The sequence below is a fragment of the Penicillium citrinum genome (genome assembly GCF_028827155.1).
Source record: "Penicillium citrinum strain IBT 23319 chromosome Unknown utg000004l:1.0-2404223.0:1.0-2405248.0, whole genome shotgun sequence".
Taxonomy (NCBI): domain Eukaryota; kingdom Fungi; phylum Ascomycota; class Eurotiomycetes; order Eurotiales; family Aspergillaceae; genus Penicillium; species Penicillium citrinum.
Window position 1 is genome coordinate 1479714 of NW_026622689.1, and position 19005 is coordinate 1498718.

The window sequence follows — 19005 nt, forward strand, 5'->3', positions numbered from 1 at the left end:
TCCATCTTCATCTTTCACTGTTTGCTTCTAAGGAGACTTGTTCATTTCAACATTTATCCCTTCAATCTAGGAGAATTCCACCCCTTGATCTTCTATTACTCTTCTGCCTAGTATCCTTCACACCTCTTCCCCCCTCAATACTATCTTCTCTACCCTATCTCATCTTACTTCATTACACACCTCGGCCGTCATGGCTACCCCGGCACAATCATCCCACCCGGGACCTGATCATCTCGTTACTATCAAAGTGCTCTATAATGATAGCAACCGTCGTTTCAAATTCCCTTTGAAAGACCTGCGACAGAATGTGTTGACCGACAAGGTAAGACTCCGTCTCCACTTGAGCTCCGACCGGACCTCCAGTCCGCTGGGGATCCCCAATCTCTTATCAAAGATAGCCCGCATTACTCTGAGAGATAAAGCATTATCATCAGGATAATGGCGGATGCGATGATCAGGACAGACCCAGATTATTTGGTTGCTGATTAACTGATGCATTCGGTTTAGCTTCGTACTGTTCTTGGAGTCCCAGCGGATGTTAACGTCATGCTCGAACGTTATTCCGACAGCGCCGGTTCGTATGTGCGCCTTGACAGTGACAACACCGCTGTCTATAAACAACTCTTCAGAGCAGCCAAGGCGAAGTCAAAGCTTCGAATCAAGGTTACTACAATTGGTACATCGGTGCCGGCCCCAACTCAGGTCTCTGCTAGCGAGACTTCCTCGCCGCGGCACAATTATCTCGAGACTGTTCTAACCTCCCCAATCCCGGTTGCTTACCCGGAAACTCTCACCACCACCACTATTACTCCTGCTACTACCTCCCAACCTACCTCATCAGACATCCCACCTTCTTCTCTAAGCTCACCTTCAAACCAGCCTCAGTATCGAAGTTTCGACATGGAGGAGAACAAGCGTCACTTTTCGACGATTGCTCACACTTCTCCAAGTGGCATGTTCTGCATCGACTGTAATAATTGCGGCGGTTCGATTGCAAACGAACACTACCACTGCAGTATATGCGAGCATGGAGATTATGACCTGTGTCCTGAGTGCCTTGACGCTGGTGCTTCCTGTCTTGGAGAAGGACATTGGTTGATTAAGAGGGTGGTGCAGGGCGGTCTCGTCACCCCCAGCACTACTGAGACAATTCCCCTCGTCAAAAGTCTGCACAGCAAACGAGGTCTGTGGCACCAGTTGTACCTCTCCCAGAGACTAAGCTTGTGCCCGAGATGGCTGGCCCTCCCATCCCCATTGTTGCTGCCCCGGCTTCTACTCCTGCTTCTTCCAAGACCCTGGGTCCCGACATGGCTACTCAGGTTTGTGATAAGCCTATTTGTAATGGATGCTGTCGTGGTATGTGTTCCCTCTCTCGCATTTGCTTCCATAACAATGTCTGTGATCTAACCTAACCTATTATACAGAGACCGATGAAACAAACCTGGTCCGCTGCAATGACTGTGAAGACTACGACTTGTGCCTTCGTTGTCTCATGCGGAACAAGCATGGTCACCACCCGGCCCACAAATTTTTGCCTGGGGTTGACCGCAATTTTTGCCTGAAGAACATCATCATGTCTCGCTGCCTTCCAGGTCGTCAGTTCAAGCACGCAGCTATCTGTGATGGATGTGACAAGCGTATCATTGGTATTCGTCACAAATGCTTGAGCTGCCCTGACTGGGACTACTGCGGTAACTGCGCTTCCCATGCCAAGAGTAGCCACCCTGGTCACCGATTTGCTCCGATCTATGAGGCTATCGGCGATCAGCCTCGTGAGATGGATATCCACTACGGAATCTTCTGTGACGGTCCACTTTGCAAGGACAAGCCTGCTCAGAGCTATATTCAAGGTGTCCGCTACAAGTGTGCAGTCTGTGATGATGTTGACTTCTGTGCCAACTGTGAGGCTTTCCCAACTAACGCCCACAATCACACCCACCCATTGGTCAAATTCAAGACTCCCATCCGCTCTGTGACTGTAAACACAGTGACGGAGGATCTTCCTCCCATGCAGCATCTGGGTGACCACGAGCGAGTTCTCTCCGAGTCGCCGGCCAAGGTTGAAAAACCGGTTGAGATGTTTGCAAGCAAGGTAGAGAAGAATGAGGATGAGACTGAGAAGACCAAAAACGCCGAGCGAGAGCCAGAGCGAGGGCCAACTCCGGCACCGCCTGTCAATGAAGCTCCCGCTCCTGCTCCCACGCCAGCACCAGCTACGAAAGAAGAGTTTGGAAACTCGGAAGATTACCAGGCTTACTTCCTTCGGGATGCTATCGCGGATGGAACCAAGCTACCTCCTGACACTGCTTTCCGCCAGACTTGGTCGCTTTATAACCCAGGACCTCTTGCTTGGCCCGCTGGTAGTGACGTCCGCTTTGTTGGCGGAGACACCATGTTCGATGTCGATGCAAGCCATCCATCTAGCGTGCATGCAATTCACTCGGCCATGGAGAGCAACAAATTGTCTGCTCCTCTAGAGCCTGGCTCGAGCTTTGACTTTAGTGTAACCCTGCGGACACCCCAACGGGAGGGTACTGCCATTTCGTACTGGCGACTGAAGCTGCCTAACGGTATTGCGATCGGTCACCGACTTTGGTGTGACATTCAAGTGCAGGCAACCTGCATTCCCGCCATTGCTACCGAATCTGAGACCCCTGCATCCACTCAACCTGAGACTACCAGCAGTGGAATGATCTTCCCCAAGTTGGAGAAGGAGTCTCCTGAGGCGAGCACCCATGAAGCTGAAGCTGTGGCTCCGGTTCACAATGCTCCGACGTTGTCGAATGCTTCTGAAGGTGACATTCTTGAGGATGTAGAGAGCTTGACTTTGGAAGATGCCTCCACTGATGCAGGATTCCTCACCGATGAAGAATATGATGTTCTAGATGCTAGTGACCAGGAATTCCTTGAGGCTAAACAGTCGATTCACTAGACTTACGTGATGCGACATCAGAATGAAGTCGTTGGTTTTCCTCCCTCATTCTTATTTCTTTTTGATTCTTTTTATTTCCGGAGCTGGCCACTCCAGCGATGGCTAGGCTCGATAATGTTTTGTTTTCTTCACGATATTCTGAAATCTTATTTTGTTTCTTCTTCTTCTAGCTTATTTCTTGCTCCTCCACTCATTGCTTGTTATTTGCAGATATTACGTTCATGCAGCAGGTCTCCTTGGGAAAATCCGGTCGAAACTCCCCAAAAAAAGTCCTCATGCCACCTCATCTAGTTCAATGCATTCTCCTTGCTATCTTGCTATCAGAACAAAAGTATCGCACATACCCATCGTACAATGTATCCATACTTTATTGTAGTCCCTCCTCGGTCCACCCGCGTCTCCACCATCCCCGCGCCAGCGGAGACGGTCTATTCTACTTGCCGACCAGCCTCCGAGGCAATTCCACTTGAGTTATGGAGACAGCTCGGGCTTTTTTTTTCCCTCCTTCTGCTTCTTCTGTTTTAGTCTTTCATATTGTTATTCCCTCTCCTCCCCCTCCCCCTCCTCCCGCGGAACTCGTCTCAATTCCACCCACACGGGAGAGCCAGCTCAACATCATGGGTCTTCTCGGCTCGGTCTTTCTAGGCCTGATTACAGTACTTGTAGCTCTGCTTGCTCCTACTGTGATTCACTGGGGAACTATTGCAGGACCCTTTCTCACGCCCAAACCGACTGTCTTGGGCGAAGGTCAAGGCCCTATCTACATTGATGATACCGTCCACTGCGAAGATGTCCACCATTACACACCTGCCAATCTACTGTTTACTGCTTGTGAAGATTTGATCACGACTCGATTCGACTGGTTCCCTGGATTGGGTCACCTTGAAGCTGAAGCTGCGGGTCGAGGATCGATTCATGTTATAGATCCTACGGTGAGTAGAGCGCTCCTCTCTATCTAGCAATTACTCTACACTAGAGTTTTATAATTACCAGCTCTAGTGGTAGTTAATTGTTAGGATTTCTAAAATACAGCATACACTAACAAATAATAGACCATGAAATCCAGCCGCCTCGCCTTTGAGAATTTCCAGGGCAACTTCGTTACACACGGTATCGACGTCATCGCAGACCCGAAACATGCCGACTCGGTCTATATCTTTGCTATCAACCATCTGCCTAACCCGGACTTTCTTGCTGCGTCCGCGGAGGAAAGACAGGATATCCCTGCAGCTCGATCCCAGATTGAATTGTTCCACCATGTCCTGAATTCCAAGACGGTGCGACATATACGATCTATTCGGCATCCGCTCGTCTATACACCAAACGATATATCGGCCGTGAGCCCGAGCGAACTCTACGTGACGAACGATCATTATTATCGGGATGGTATCAAGCGAGCAATTGAAGATCTGTGGCCATTCGCCAAGTGGTCATATACAGTTAACATCCAGATTGATGACCTTGATCTCGACAGTGGCAGTGCATCGGCAATCAGTCAGCTTGATCCGGAGTCGGAATTGCGAGCTGATATCGCGCTTTCTGGGATGTGGAATAACAATGGTCTCGGTCATGGTAGGAATGTTGATGAAGTTGTTATTTCTAGTGCTATTGGTGCGGAATTGTATCTTGCGAAGATCCATTCTACTAACCACACACTTTCGGTTCATACAACTATTCCTTTTGATACGGTTACGGATAATCCTAGTTATTATGTGGATCCGTATGCGTCGGAGGGAAATGATGCGAGTGGATTCGTTGTGGCCGGTATTTCGCAGGGAATTTATTTGGCGAAAACTGGACATGATATTCATGGGAAGGATCCGATGCAGGTTTGGTATACGAGACAAAATGGGTCTGGGAAGTGGGAGAATAAGTTGTTGTTTGAGGATGATAGTGAGAGGATTCGTACGGCTAGTGCTGCTGTTCTTGTGCCTATTAAACCCGAAGGTGATGCTCGTCAAAAGCAGGCTTGGTTGTTTGTGACTGGGTTTTTGTCGGAGAGTATGATTGCTGTGAAGGTGGATTTATAAATTGTCACTATCCAAGTCGCGAGTGTAGGTATATGATCTGAATGAACAATGAACAATTATCAGATTTCTTTCCTCATTTAAATGCATTCTAAGTAAATTCGATACTCAATAGTTTATACACCGAGGTATAACTATAACCAATTTCCGCCTGAGGCATCAACATCGAGCCTTTTCCTCCGCCTCAACTCCGACTTCATCTTCATCTTCATCTCCAATTCAATCCATCCCCGGGGGAGAAAAGAAACAAATGCCTCCTCCACCCAGGGCAATGTCCCTCAATCCAATCCGACTAAAAGTCCACGCAAATTACACCCCCTTCAGCCCCCTCTATCCCTCAATCACAACCAACAACTTTTCCACCTCCGCAATCCACCGCAACAAATCCAATACCTCACCAGCAACGACGACAACAACAACAACAGTCTCAACACCAACGAAATCCGAAATCAATGCACCACTGAGTACATTCCCCGCAGAAATCGAAACACCTCCCCAACTCCCCCAAAATGCCCCCGCAACAGATAAAATAAAACGTCTCGTCGCGACAGGTCGTGCATACGTGACATTCTACAAAACAGGACTGAAAAACGTTTTCCGCAATTATCGCGCTTCGCTTCCTCTTCGGAAATCACTGGGTTTACCTACTTACCTACCTGTCTCGCCACCTCGCGCTAACGGTGCTGCTGGTGCTGGTGCTGGTACCGGGGACCTTGGACTTGGAAGAGGACAGTATCAATTAGTTCGCCGATCTGCGAGGGATGTTAGGAGGATGATTCCATTTACACTTATTTTATTGATCTGTGGAGAATTTACACCGTTGATTATTCCTATTTTTGGATCTGCGATTACACCTGCTACGTGTAGGGTTCCAGGACAAATTAATAAAGAGCGTGAAACTGCTTCGAAGAGGAAAGTTCTTGCTCTTACTGGGTATCAACAACAGCAACAGCAGCAACAGAAGGGCGTGACTGGTAGTCAGACTCATCAGGAGATTGAAGTACTGGTCAAATTTGCGGAGAAGGAGTTTGTTGAAAGTGCGAATATGCAGGAAATTCTGAGGGCTAGTGCTGTTTTTGGACTTGTGAAGAATCATACCCGACCCCTTGCTGGAGTTCCAGGGTTTGCCGGTATGTATCGAAGGGGGTTGAAGAGGCATGTTGAGTATTTGGGTATCGATGATGGGATGATTCGGAAGGGTGGTGTCAGAGGGTTGAGTTCTAAGGAGGTTAGGTTTGCTTTGGAGGAGCGTGGACTTGGGGATGTTGGTTCTTTTGCGCCGAGTGGGAAAGTTGAGGGTGTTGAGAGGGAGACTTTGGAGAAATGGTTGGATTTGAGGAAGTAATTACAGTCTGTCTTTCTGGTACCTAACCTTAGGTATTCGTGGAGATGAGGATGTGAATTTTGAGTGAGAGGCGGATGTGTGTCTGTATAGAATTTGATGTACGATATACTAGTGGATATAGGAATTCGCTTAAGACTTATAGAAATAGCATCATTCGTTTCTGATGATGCCGTGACACTGATTTAAATGCATGGGAGCCATCAACAGAAAACAGACTTCAAATTATAAACATCGCTGGAACTAAGTGACCATTCAAAGCACGCTAGTTAGCCATCGAATCAGCATACAATCCTCAATTCCCACCATAAGTAATAAATACAATATTCACTCGCTCAAAAAATCACGCTGAGATGCTTGTTTTGAACAAAATCGCTTTGAAAACTGCTCAGCTGCTAGTCAAATACCCATATGAAAAAAAAAAAAATTCACTCTCGAGGAATTAAGCAGCAGTCGTCGTAGGTATTGTCACAGATTGTGACTGAGATTGACTTCGAACTTGTTTCGCCCAGCGTAATCCGCAACTATTGCAAAGATCACGATTACCACTTGGACCACGTCTCCATTCGGGTGTATTCTTAGTTTTGCACATGACGCATGCTTTTTCCAAAGAGAGAGCGCTTTGTTTGCGCTTACGCTTTTTGCGTCGGTTAATCAACCGTTGAAGTTCATCTGATAAGGTACGGTTTTGCTTTTCCAGTTCGCGGAGCTCGATTTGCCAACTTGAGCCTCGGGCTGGATTGAGTTCTGTGAATAACGTTGCTGGTGCGTCTGATGGTGAAAGGCTTCGATTACCGGATGGGAGTCCATTTAGACCGATTATGGATGATAGATCTGGGATTCTTTGGCCTAGGGCTCCGTATTGACGGGGTGGGTTTGTGTCTTTGAAGCTAAGAGTTGTTGTTTTGGAGGTGCCTGGTACATTGGTGATGTCCTCATCTGCGGCTGCTTCTGTGGCTGCTGCGGATGGAGGGAAAGCTCGTGCGAAGCGAATTTGGATGACTAGGAATGTTGGACGGGCTTTGTGTGTATCTCCTGAGTAGATGGTGGTTTGTGCTGAAAGTGAGTGGCCCTTCTTATGGCGCATTTGGTGTCTGAAAGAAGGAGGTTCGGGGCCACTGATGCTGCTGTTTTCCTCTGTTCCGTAGGTCGATCCATTGGCTGCTGCTTCTAGTGCATCTGAAATCGCGCTGGGACCACCCTCCGGTTCCATAAGCTCATGTAAGCCTTTGCCAATAAAATCGTCAGGTGGACGTCCGAGTACAGGTTTTGACTTTGATGTCATGAACAGGATAACACCCGATAAGGAGACCTTTGCCCACACATCATTCTCGGCCAGGGCGGCAGAAGATCCCAGTAGAGCAATCTGGTCTAACGAGTAAACAGGTCGCGGGCGACCAGTCATGACTAGGTATTTGCGCCCTTGCTGGGGATCAATGTGCCAGGCGCCATGACTTTCGAACCACATGTAGCCTCGGTACTTTTGACGAATGCGGTATACAACGCTGATTGGGGCTGGAGTAGTGCTGGCACGAAAGTCACGGATCACAGGTCCAATGTCACTCGGGTGGCAAATGGTTGATAGAGTCTTGCCAACCAATTCGACCGGGTCGTATTCCAGAATTCGAGCGCAGGACGGGGAGAGATAGAGGAATTCGCCATTGAATGATAGCACATGGATCACATCATCTGTATTTTCGACGAGAATACGATCCAGGTAGTTCTGTGAGACTCCAGACCCAGGAACACCTACTGCGTTGAGGATGGCAGTAACTTGATCATGTCCGAACTGAGTCATCAGATCTGGTCGAAGTCTGTATACATCTGGCGGGGGTACGATATATTGAGGCAGTTGATCCCGCTGGTAGTTGATCGAGTAGCTCCCGTCTGGGAAAGTCAGGTTAGTAACACATTTCTTGGCATATCAAACGGATGAAGGATTGAGAATAAGGGACTCACCAGGGTTCCTTCTTGTGACGGCATCAGGTTTCTCTACCAAATCAACCTGGAATCCCACATAGAACCGAAAGTCATCTGAATCCCAGCGAATAGGGATCATGGTGATCAGGTTCATGAATGGCTGTCCACCCTTGCGATAGTTAATTAAACTAGCTTGAATCTCTGTCCGATCTTCAATGGTAGACCGTAGACGATGAACAGTCTGTCCATCGACAAATGTTCGCTTAGCACCCGCGCCAATCTTGCCATCGGGTGCTTGCAAGAATCTGCAATTTCGATCAACAATTTCATCTCTCGTGTAGCCAGTAAGTCGTTCGAAGGCGTCCGACACGTAAACAATGGGGTGATCATCTCGAGTGATATCGCAAAGTGCAAAGGCGCAGGATAAATCAACTGCGCCAATGTTGATTTTGGGATTCGGACGTTGAGAAACCCGGCTCTGCGAACAGTGTTAAGACTTGAGTCTCAATTTGGTACGTAACTCGGTGCACAATGCAATGTAGAAGACGCTTACTAGAACTCCTAGAACATCAAAGCCGCTGCTCGAATATATACCGGTATGCTCGTTTGAAGCCGCATCGGGCGTTGCCAGTCCTGTTGAGTGGCGGTCTCCTTGGGTTCGAAAAATCGTTTTAGCCTGATATCCATGACGGCTTCGGGTGCGATTCGCAACTCACCTCTGTTTAACGCAGGCTGCTTAGGCTGAATAGCCACCGGTGGCGGTACACCATAAGGGGTAGGTTGATTATATTGTGGAACTCGCTGGCGCTCCTGGATAGGTCGTGATGGACGCGTCTGTGTCTGCTGCTGAGCTGTGTCACTGGCACGCGAATAGTCCGAGTCCTCGAAATTGCCGTTGGAATTGGGATTCGAAGCCGGGGGCGGCTGCTGCTGAAGAAATTGATTTGTTTGCGGCAGGGATTGGGCGAACGTGGGGAAATTTTGCTGGAGGGTTCGATTGTCCATGGAACGGGCAAGGCCCATCGTCGTCGCGGGGTAGGATGTCGGGAGATCGTAGGCGAACGCGCCACTCGCGTCGAGGTTGAGAGGCATCGACACTGGATTAGGAACTGAATCGTAGGCTAACATGACATTCGACATCCGTCCTTCCAAGTCAGGTCCAGCCGAAGCACGGTTAAAGGACTGGAGAGATAAATCACCATCCTCTTGTGCTAGCATGGGGTTGAAACCATAATTGCCTGAATTGGCAAACGCCATCACGGAGGGATCCTGGGAGGCGAGAGATGGGTGTAAATTCCCCGAGATAGTATCTCGCGGATCTTCTGAATCATCTCGAGCAGTTGAGTAATTCAAAGCATAGTTATTCACAGGGTTCGCCATGGTCAAAGGGGAGAGACACCATTAGGCCTCGGCCTGCCGGGGGGTCCAGAATGCAGAGCCCGGACGAGTTCCAGAGCCCCGGGAATCAAAGAGAGGGGACCAACGGCTTGGGAATCTAGTAAGATAGTTTCAGACGGATAGGACTCCACTTGGAATCAGATATTGCAAGCTCAAAAAATGATATAAGAATGAAACCCCTTCCTGGTAATTGAGGTTCAACTAAAGGGTTTTTTGGAAGAAACACCTTCAGGGTATATGAAGGACTTTCTGGGGGGGCAAAGTCGTAAAGGAGAAAATGAAAGTGTCAACTTCCTGACTCTCTCCCTTTTTTCTTCAAAAGTACAAACAGTCCGTCATTGTGGACCCACCTCGGGGTCATCACCAACCAATAATCACAATTGTTTGGGGAGGGTAGTGGTCGTCCCAGTGGTTGGAAGATGTTCCAAGGGAGGATGGTTGATAGATGATGGATAATGGACAGATAGACAGATAGACAGATAGGGATGGAATGTTATGCATGATGATCGATCATACAGTATATACTAGACGATAATGTGTAGGATGATATGGATATGTCTGTAGAGGGTGTTTTGGATGCTGTTCTTGGAGTACTAAGGGCGGTTGAAGAGATGTGACGCTCAGTGGTTGAATGTAGTAGTCGAGCGGGAAGCGAGGCGGTTGAGTAGTCGATCTATCACAAATTAGTGCTTGGACACAGTCAGAATATTCCATATACAGTAATAGGAGAGAGGGAGGAGATGCGCATGGACTTACATTTTGACTGATGTGGATGATGCAGAGAGGTGGGGGAAGAGAGTTGAAGTTGGATCAGAATGAAGTAGAGCAGTCCAATGTGGTCCAGAGTACAGTATACATACACTTTGTCGAGTATTTTTATTGTATAGAGATGAAGTACAGAGTTCAATCCAGTAAGGGATACACTCTAATCAGAGTATCCTAGAATGAGTAGAAGAGAGTAGAATCACAATATAAAATAATTGCAAACCTGATAATAAGATGTTGTCTTTATCTCCTCAATTTCTCTCAACTCCATCTGTTTCTCTTCTTCTCCACGTACTTTTGTCTTCCCACTCTGCCACCCCCTCTCCTGTTTCCATCAACTGCCACTACTACTCTAGTGTACATACTAAGTATTATACGCACTGTTGAGTGATTCTGAGCCGCACATCGGTGGGTGGCCACGCGATGGCGGACAAGATCTCAATTACCATCTGCGGCGACGGTGGATGCGGTATGTCTTCTACAATCTTTATTTTGTTTCTTGGGATTCCAGACTCGCCCTGATTCGGTGCCATTATAATGGAATTTCTTTGCGATCGAGATCTGATCAGATCGGGCAGGTAAATCTTCGATTACTCTGCGGCTGGTCCGCAGTCAATGGATTCATGAGTACTTCTTCCCCCTGAACAGCCCTGACCAGCCAGACATGCTGCATGCTGCATGGTGCAGGCTGCAGATGGATTCAAGATGGCTAACTTGAATGACAGATATGATCCTACTATAGGTATATTAATCCCACGCGATCGCATCTATCCCAGTCCCTCCCCTTCTCCCTCGATCTCCCCGATTAACTTGTACCTGCGCGTCTAGAGGACTCCTACTCCGTCACCCGAACAGTTGATGGACTCCCTTACTTCCTATCCATCACCGATACAGCAGGACAAGAAGAATACCGTGGATTATGGACCGAATCGACGATGAAATCAGACGCTTTCTTACTCGTCTACGATATTACGAACCCCTCAAGTTTGGCGACATTGGACTACTTCATGGACATGATCAAGATGGAAGCTGAGCAACGCGTAGAGGATTATGATCGTCTACGTAAGGAATTAGGTCCCACTAGTACAGACACTCAGGTTGGCATGCCTCCCCCGGTAAAAATAGTCGCGGGTAATAAGTGCGATCTGAAAGATGGCCGCGCTGTTACATCGCGCGAGGGACTGGAATATGCCCGTCGACATGGCTGTGGTTTTATGGAGACGAGTGCGCGCGAGATGGTCAACATTGAAGAAACCTTCGCTTGTAGGTCATTACTGTCATTCATGACTTTCGTCATTCCACGGGAATCAGAATGGACTTTATCTGACTGGTTCAAATAGTACTCGTTCGTCGCGTCGTTCAAGCTCGTCGCCAGCATCAATTCGGTACCGCGTCCCCTCGACCTCCCTCGCGTACTGGTCAATCAGTACATACTACGGCTCTACCACCAACTACGAATGACGCCAGCACTAGTGGCGGTCCAAATCAATCCCGGCGAAGTCGACTCTTTAAGTTTCGAAACAAGAAGGCCGAGATGAAGCAGGTGGCTGAGCATGATGCCATGGATAACGCCAAGCGCGGGGCATCAGTCGACAAGGAGAATGAGGACGCCGTAAAGGCCGAGCCCCGGGGTCATTGGCTCCGCCGATTATTCTGTATGAGTTGTCGGGGTTGTGGCTGTTCTTAGGGTGTCTATATTGATTCGTGTTAGTATTGTTTTATACCCAACTCATTTGTACAGGTTATTTAGTATAGTACAGTATAGTATAGTGAAGTGATGATGACCAGCCCGACCACTCTACAATACACTGATTGAACTAAGGAACACCAACTCGAAACATGGACAATCGAGATACACTCACCTGGACAGACTCGACCGGAATGGCCCTCCGCGATCGCACCCGACTATGGGCCATGGTTCAGATCAGTCAGTATCGGCCGTTGCTACTGTATCAGTTAGTAATAGGGGCAGATTACTAGTGTAGAAGGGGTCTGGATGAGGTCTGGATTCTGTCTTAGAAGAATCAAGAGTCCACTTAGGCAGGGCAATATGGGGTATGCGCCAATATTCAAAATTGTTAACATCTCCACTTGACCAGGATTGCCTGATGCGGTAATTCGTGAAGATGAGGTCATACTTGAAGTACAATATATTAGACTATAGCTCAGCTAGTAATTGTACTAGCTTGGTGTATAGCTCATCTACTTTACATTTACTCGTGAATATATAGCAGTAAAAGGGGACTCCGTACTTCCACGTACATAGAACCTATGTCTAATGGTTGAAAGGATCGGATTGGCAGATGCCTGGAACACGAATACGACTTGACAACTAAACGCAGGCTTCGTACTCGTTCCGATGCACAGCCATTTCGTGAGATTCTACTTTACATACGTAGTACACATTACAGTTGTATGTACTATGTAGTGAGATGGTCTGTTCTCTTTACAAACCGATGCTCATGCTTTGGAATTCTGAAGTCGAGAAAGATGCTTTGAATCTGAATGCAGATGTATACAGTGGTAACCTGATAATGATCCAAACAGGATGATTGCGCACAAAAGCTTGTTGGATCTAGCGCCACTGTTTTAGTAGTGTTCACGACTAGTGTGTATAAGTAGTTAGTTAGTTATTTAATACTACGTAGATACATGCATACTCGTGGAGTCCGTTACAACCAACATCTGCAAGTACTAGCTTAGTAGAGTTGTGTGTAGAAGAGAAACAAGAAATGGTCACGTCATGGACTGATGGTCGGTTCGATCGATGATTGGCCGAGACGGGCTAATGAATCACTTCGACGGTACATAGTACAGTACAGTATGTATGTACAATCGTGTTCAGTAATCAGGATGGATGGAGTCAATGATACTGGGAATATTCAATAATTCAACCAAAGCGTGAATATTATGCTATCAGCTATTTCTTCATAAATCGATCAGGTCTGAAAAAGAACAAGAAAAAGAAATGGAAATGGACCGAAAGCGCTGAATAATCTCGGCTGGGCGTTGCCGAGCAGTGCACCCGATATACGCATATCTTATGCACTGCCAAGATTTACTGCATTTACAATTACTAGCAATTAGAACTTGCAACTATTGAGTATTGAATATTTAAACCTTTAGTATTTAGTATTTACTGTAAATTTAAATGACAAAATCTCTGGTGTAAATTGTACATGTACATCCTGTAATAACTAATGATCCCATGAAGATCCCCTATCATTATGATTCAATATTGTCTGTCACGAAATACAGCCGGAAGTACTGTCCACCACCGGATATACGCCAGTCAAAGTCTCCGAGCGCCGAAGGAATCTCCGTCCTCCGAGCGCGAACTCTTTCAATGCCGAGTCTTCCTGGTCCACTCCCGATAGAGTAATCATAAATTACAACGGGATTTTTTTCTAGGCAATTTTGGTTTCAATATTACTGTACGGGGTAAGTACTTCATAAAAAAATAATACTAGCCAAAAAAAAAAGGGAAAATCGAAAATCGAAAACCGGCCCTGTGATCACCAAGCAGGTGGATCCTGCATAGACATGCTATGATTTGATCTCCTCGATCGTGCTATTCAATTCAAGTAGTCCTTACACTTTTACTGTGAGAATACTCGAAAATCCCTCGACTAGCTAAAAAGGGCACCCCCCCCCCCTCCTCCTCCGCTTGCTCTTTAAGTCTCCCTCGCCCTCACTTACAATTCGCTTCCCCTTTCGAGAATAAAAGGATGACTAGTATATGACCAACCTGCTTCCCTTTCAGATCTTAAATTCGGGATTCCTCTAAATACCTTCCTTGTCTTTCAAAAGTCAATTCCCATTGATTTGATTTGATGGTTACAATACGACATCGTCATTAGATCATTGACTGGTTGACGTCGATCATTACAAACGTCCCCGGATCAGGAAGTATAAGCTTGGGAGTCTAAAGAAAAAAAAAACCAACCAACGACCACTCTACTTCTCGATACCCGAGCTTGAACTGTATACTTGCAGCTTCATATTCCTTTTTTTCCCCTTCATTTATTTTCTTTGGTTTGGATTAAATTCCATCTATACAATATACATCATGGCAGCTCGTCAATCAACGCCAGATTCGCATTCCGATAACGTGCGCAAACGCGTCTGCAAAGCATGCGATCGCTGTCGTCTCAAAAAATCCAAGGTATGTCTCTAGACGATCGGGTCTAGTTCTATCGTTCACGTCGACTGACGGAGACAAGTGTGACGGAGCCAGTCCTTGTTCGCGCTGTCGAGCAGATAACGCCGTATGCGTCTTCGGCGAGAGAAAGAAGGCCCACGATAAAGTGTACCCCAAGGGGTGAGCTACACATATATTGACCTTCATGGACTATCCTCAAGCTAACCTAATCCCTCTACAGATATGTTGAAATGCTAGAACAACAACAAGCATGGCTAGTCAACGGTCTACAAGAATTATACCGTCGCACCATTGAAGGAGAAGGCTGGCCCGGCGATCTCCTCAAGACAGAACCAAACGGTCACCCTCTAACCCATGATCTCCTCACTCGTCTCGGCGCCCTAGACCAAACAAAGGGCGAACACTTCGAAGACTCCCCCGACGCAATGCAACAAGATCTCTGGCGAAACGGTATGCAACGACAAGAATCCTCAGACGGATCATCAGAAGTTCATTCCCCAATCGCCCGATCCCGTTTCTCCTCCGATGCTTTCTCCAATTCCCAGCAAACCCTCCCCCCCAACACCACCAGCCTACAGTCCAACTCGATCTTCACACGCAAAGCCTGAACAACCATTATCACCCGCCCAAGCTCAAGCCCAAGCTCAAGCTCAAGCCCAGGCGCAAGCACAAGCACAAGCTCAGGCCCAGGCCCAGGCTCAGGCTCAAGCGCAAAACCAGCAATATGTGCTTTCGATGCAGGGTGTTGTGAATCCACTTGCGTTACAGGGACCGCCGCAGTGGCCAGCGAATAACGGATTTAATTCATTTGACGATATGGATTTCACGGCTGATTATTCAAATTTGAAATTTGAGGAACCGATGCAGCAATCTCCTCTTTTCTCAAATCAGATGCCTTTGAATTGCGTGGGTAGTGATTATGATGACTTTAACCAGTTTCTTAATCCTAATCCTACAGAAATTACATCCATTTGAAGAGTGGAGTGTATGCTGCCCGACTGTTCTCAATTTTGGGATCATATTTTATAACGCCGTATGACGTGATGCATGTACACTATACATGTTTCCTTGATTTCTTTTGGAGGGTGTTTCTGTGTTTTTGATTCTTTTTCTATCTTCTCTTTCTAAACTATCTCTTCTCTGATATGGGGCTATTATCCCCCGGTCGAGTCTCGCGCGAGATCTCGAATTTCTTAATCATCCCTGTACATTCTTTGGGGCGGTCTTTTTTTTGGTTGGGGGTTTTTTTGGAGTATGGGGTTTCAAAACGGTTTCGTGTGGCGTTTCAATATTATCTTATTTCTTCTGGCGTTTTCTTCTATCTTACAGATCTTTTTTTCATCCATTTATACTTTTTTACGCCCATCTGGAATGGTCCATCTAGCTAATCGCTGGCTACAGTCCAGCCACAGTATAATCCACGTTGCACCATCTCGATCTCCGACCGAGGTATGAGAGTCATTGCTTGATCCACAGGGCTGGAACTGGAACTGGAACTGCAATGGAACTGGACTGACAGTGAACCGGATTCTGGTGCCGGCAAGAAGAAAAAAATTCCATCTCAGTCCCCACTCGACACTGACAAATGCAGCTTCCAGAATGATTCATGTTCTGTCAGCCGGACATAAGATCGATAGCCCGGATCCAGTTTTAAGTTTTCCCCACGATGATACGAGATGACCTTTTTTTTTCCACAGAGGCTATGCTTTTACTTTACCAAGGCTTTGCGCCAATTAAACGGGGTGCTAGTAAAGAGTATATTTTGTTTCTTCGGGCAATAATCCATCCGCGCCGTTTTACCCTTTTCGTAGTATTTCGCAATACTTGCAATAGACGGGCATTCTCCTCGTATCGTACAGTACAGCTGTTGCTCTTCTAGAGGTTACAGCTTTCAATATGAATCCACCTTTTGAGTCAGCGGAATTTCCCAAGTGGACCAGCGAAGCACGAGCTCCACTCCCCTTTTTCTTACGTGAGCTATACCTGTTGGAAAAAAGAAAAAGACAAAAAATAAAATAAGGAAATTGTGTAAAATGTCGCCGAGTTCCCGACTCGCCGATTCGGATTAAATAACCATAGTCCTGGGTTTTGAGCGGATTTCTAGATTCCGCGGAGTTTCCATACAAAAAATGTACAAAATACTGTGCCTTGTTTGACATGGATTACAAAATTCTTCTAGATAGTACTGTAGTGTACATTACGCTACGTATGTATGCGTTAGATTTATTTATAATCATCATTTGCGGTGAGTCTTACTTGCATACTGTCAAAGCATGGTCGATTCATATGTACTATGATACGAGTATGTAAACAGTATGTACGGTCATAGTTTGTGTGTTTTGGCTTTGGGGTGTCTTTCTAGAACGATTGGCAACGAGGCATTGCTCTAGGCATTACTCCAGCCACTCCCTAGCAATTTCTAGGCACTCAGGGGCACAGCCCCAACCCGTTCACTGTTGACACTATGCTACCCAGCTACTGCACCTAAGGTCTGATGAATTAATAGTACTGGCCAAGTCCGGGGTAGGAGATTCCTTCGGTGACCGGAAGCCCGTTCTCTCCGAGACGGATATTCGTCTTGCCTAAACCCGGGCCTTTTATTGTACTGTATGTACATACGGAGTAGTTACTACATATGTATACTGTTCGTCTTTGTTTATGATCTATGCGGCGCAGTAGAGTTACTTCTTCGCCGAGGCTAGTTCAGGTAAGGCTGTCAAGTTAATTGCTCGTGGGAATGAGTGCGAAGTCTGCATGTACTTTTGTCCTCTTGTTACTCGTCCGCTGTTTTGATGCGAATTTCGGTCTTTTCTAGCTCCGCTTATGAAGTGACAGCTAACAGATTACTGCCTTAACACCTAAGGCGATACTACCTGCTGAAACTAAGTGGGATAATTGCCTTTGGGCGGAGATTAAATTAAATACTGTACAGTATGTTCGTCGAAGTTCAGCTTCACATCACGAGGGGATGGAGCCCTAACCTATTACCAAACCAAATAAGAAAAATCCCTGTGGCACTGCCCATCAAAGGATAATCTCTAAGACAAATGTGGCTCATCTTAATCTCTTCATGTCAGTTTAGCCTAAAAATGGCCCCATACAAAACAGAGTCTGACAGCAGTCAACTCTTCAATTTATCCCCCGGTGGGCAATTCCGATTAATTGCGGGGTCGAAACGTCATGTCATGAACCCTTAAACTCCCCCAGTCCACGTAAACCCCTCCAACTCCATCCCACGCCTATAATCAACCCCCCAATTTCCATTCGAGGAAGTACAGTTACAATCATGTCGGTCCCCGAACAAGCTGAATTCACATTCCTGCCATTAGGTGCCATTATCCAGGAATTTCGCGTCGGAGGGAAGAACATTGTTCTCGGATTCCCCACGCAAGAAGACTATGTCAAGCACAACACCCCGCACTATGGCGCCACCATTGGACGCGTCGCCAACCGCATCAAGGATGGTAAAATAAATGCTCTCAATGGTCGCGAGTATCAGCTTGTTCAGAATAATGGACCAAATGCCCTACACGGTGGTCCAACGGGTTGGGGAAAGCGCGTCTTCGATGGCCCGCATACTGTTCAGCGTCATGGTCGCGACGCCCTCTTTTTCAAGTATCGTTGTCGAGACGCAGAGGAGGGGTATCCCGGTACTGTTGAGGTGCGCGTTTGGTACACGGCTAGTAAGGAGGATGAGTCGAAAACTATCTTGACTGCAGAGTATGAGGTGGAATTCGTCGGTGATGAATGTGAAGAGACTGTTGTCAATATTACCAACCACAGGTATGCTCTACCATGAGACTACGAAAATCTCAGCGCTTGCGCCTGTTTCACATACACATGCTTATACTGATGCCTTCCTCTAGCTACTTCAATATCGGAGATGGTCCCACGATTGAGGGTACAACCGCCCAACTAGCAACGGCTAAGTACCTTCCACTCGACGCAACAGGAATTCCGCTTGGAAACATCACCAAATTCCCCCGCGACGTGACCGAGCCATTTAAACTCGAGGCTACGTCCGAAGAAGCACACATCGATGACGTCTTTGTCATGGAAACCGACCCCTCCAAGATCCCGCTTGACACGCGCAACTTGCCCCTTCGCCAACTGGCCCAATTCAATAACACTGGAACGGGTCTACACCTGGAAGTTCACAGTACCGAGCCTGCTTTCCAATTTTATACTGGTAAGTATATTGATGTGCCCTCGGTCAATGGTGCGCCGGCGCATACGGAGGGCGCTGGGTTCTGCGTTGAGCCGAGTCGTTTTGTGAATGCTATTAATGAGCCTGCTTGGCGGAACATGGTTCTTTTGAAGAGGGGTCAGGTCTTTGGTTGCAGGAATGTTTATAAGGCATGGAAGGCTTAGTGTAGATGGAGTGAATATGGGTGTGGTTCTAGGCCGAGAATCGACCGAGTTGAACCCGTTATCAAATCTACAAAGTGACCACTTCGAA

The 19005-nt window shown here is 47.0% G+C and overlaps 7 protein-coding genes across 7 annotated transcripts; 6 read left to right on the forward strand and 1 right to left on the reverse strand.

Moving 5' to 3' along the window:
• Window positions 1–190: 190 nt before the first annotated feature.
• N7469_005510 (ZZ type zinc finger domain protein) lies at window positions 191–2932 on the forward strand (the record flags this gene model as incomplete). The annotated part of the gene is given in 4 exon segments (XM_056644430.1): window positions 191–322; window positions 508–1183; window positions 1198–1356; window positions 1425–2932. 4 exon segments carry the CDS (start codon window positions 191–193, stop codon window positions 2930–2932), a joined length of 2475 nt encoding a protein of 824 aa, XP_056501244.1.
• Window positions 2933–3549: 617 nt separating this feature from the next.
• Window positions 3550–4962, forward strand: N7469_005511 (serum paraoxonase/arylesterase family protein; the record flags this gene model as incomplete). Its single annotated transcript, XM_056644431.1, has 2 exons — window positions 3550–3864; window positions 3985–4962. The coding sequence occupies 2 exons, from the start codon at window positions 3550–3552 to the stop codon at window positions 4960–4962; spliced, it is 1293 nt and encodes a 430-aa protein (XP_056501245.1).
• Window positions 4963–5230: 268 nt separating this feature from the next.
• On the forward strand, window positions 5231–6304 carry N7469_005512 (uncharacterized protein; the record flags this gene model as incomplete). Its single annotated transcript, XM_056644432.1, has 1 exon — window positions 5231–6304. The coding sequence occupies one exon, from the start codon at window positions 5231–5233 to the stop codon at window positions 6302–6304; it is 1074 nt and encodes a 357-aa protein (XP_056501246.1).
• Window positions 6305–6743: 439 nt separating this feature from the next.
• On the reverse strand, window positions 6744–9601 carry lreA (uncharacterized protein; the record flags this gene model as incomplete). The annotated part of the gene is made up of 4 exons (XM_056644433.1): window positions 6744–8188; window positions 8261–8699; window positions 8775–8872; window positions 8938–9601. 4 exons carry the CDS (start codon window positions 9599–9601, stop codon window positions 6744–6746), a joined length of 2646 nt encoding a protein of 881 aa, XP_056501247.1.
• A 1206-nt stretch (window positions 9602–10807) lies between these two features.
• N7469_005514 (putative RAS small monomeric GTPase) lies at window positions 10808–12071 on the forward strand (the record flags this gene model as incomplete). Its single annotated transcript, XM_056644434.1, has 5 exons — window positions 10808–10853; window positions 10963–11011; window positions 11110–11126; window positions 11213–11647; window positions 11725–12071. The coding sequence occupies 5 exons, from the start codon at window positions 10808–10810 to the stop codon at window positions 12069–12071; spliced, it is 894 nt and encodes a 297-aa protein (XP_056501248.1).
• Window positions 12072–14453: 2382 nt separating this feature from the next.
• On the forward strand, window positions 14454–15521 carry N7469_005515 (Zn(II)2Cys6 transcription factor domain-containing protein; the record flags this gene model as incomplete). The annotated part of the gene is made up of 4 exons (XM_056644435.1): window positions 14454–14549; window positions 14608–14705; window positions 14767–14996; window positions 15118–15521. 4 exons carry the CDS (start codon window positions 14454–14456, stop codon window positions 15519–15521), a joined length of 828 nt encoding a protein of 275 aa, XP_056501249.1.
• A 2311-nt stretch (window positions 15522–17832) lies between these two features.
• On the forward strand, window positions 17833–18917 carry N7469_005516 (Glycoside hydrolase-type carbohydrate-binding subgroup; the record flags this gene model as incomplete). The annotated part of the gene is made up of 2 exons (XM_056644436.1): window positions 17833–18329; window positions 18413–18917. 2 exons carry the CDS (start codon window positions 17833–17835, stop codon window positions 18915–18917), a joined length of 1002 nt encoding a protein of 333 aa, XP_056501250.1.
• Window positions 18918–19005: the final 88 nt, after the last annotated feature.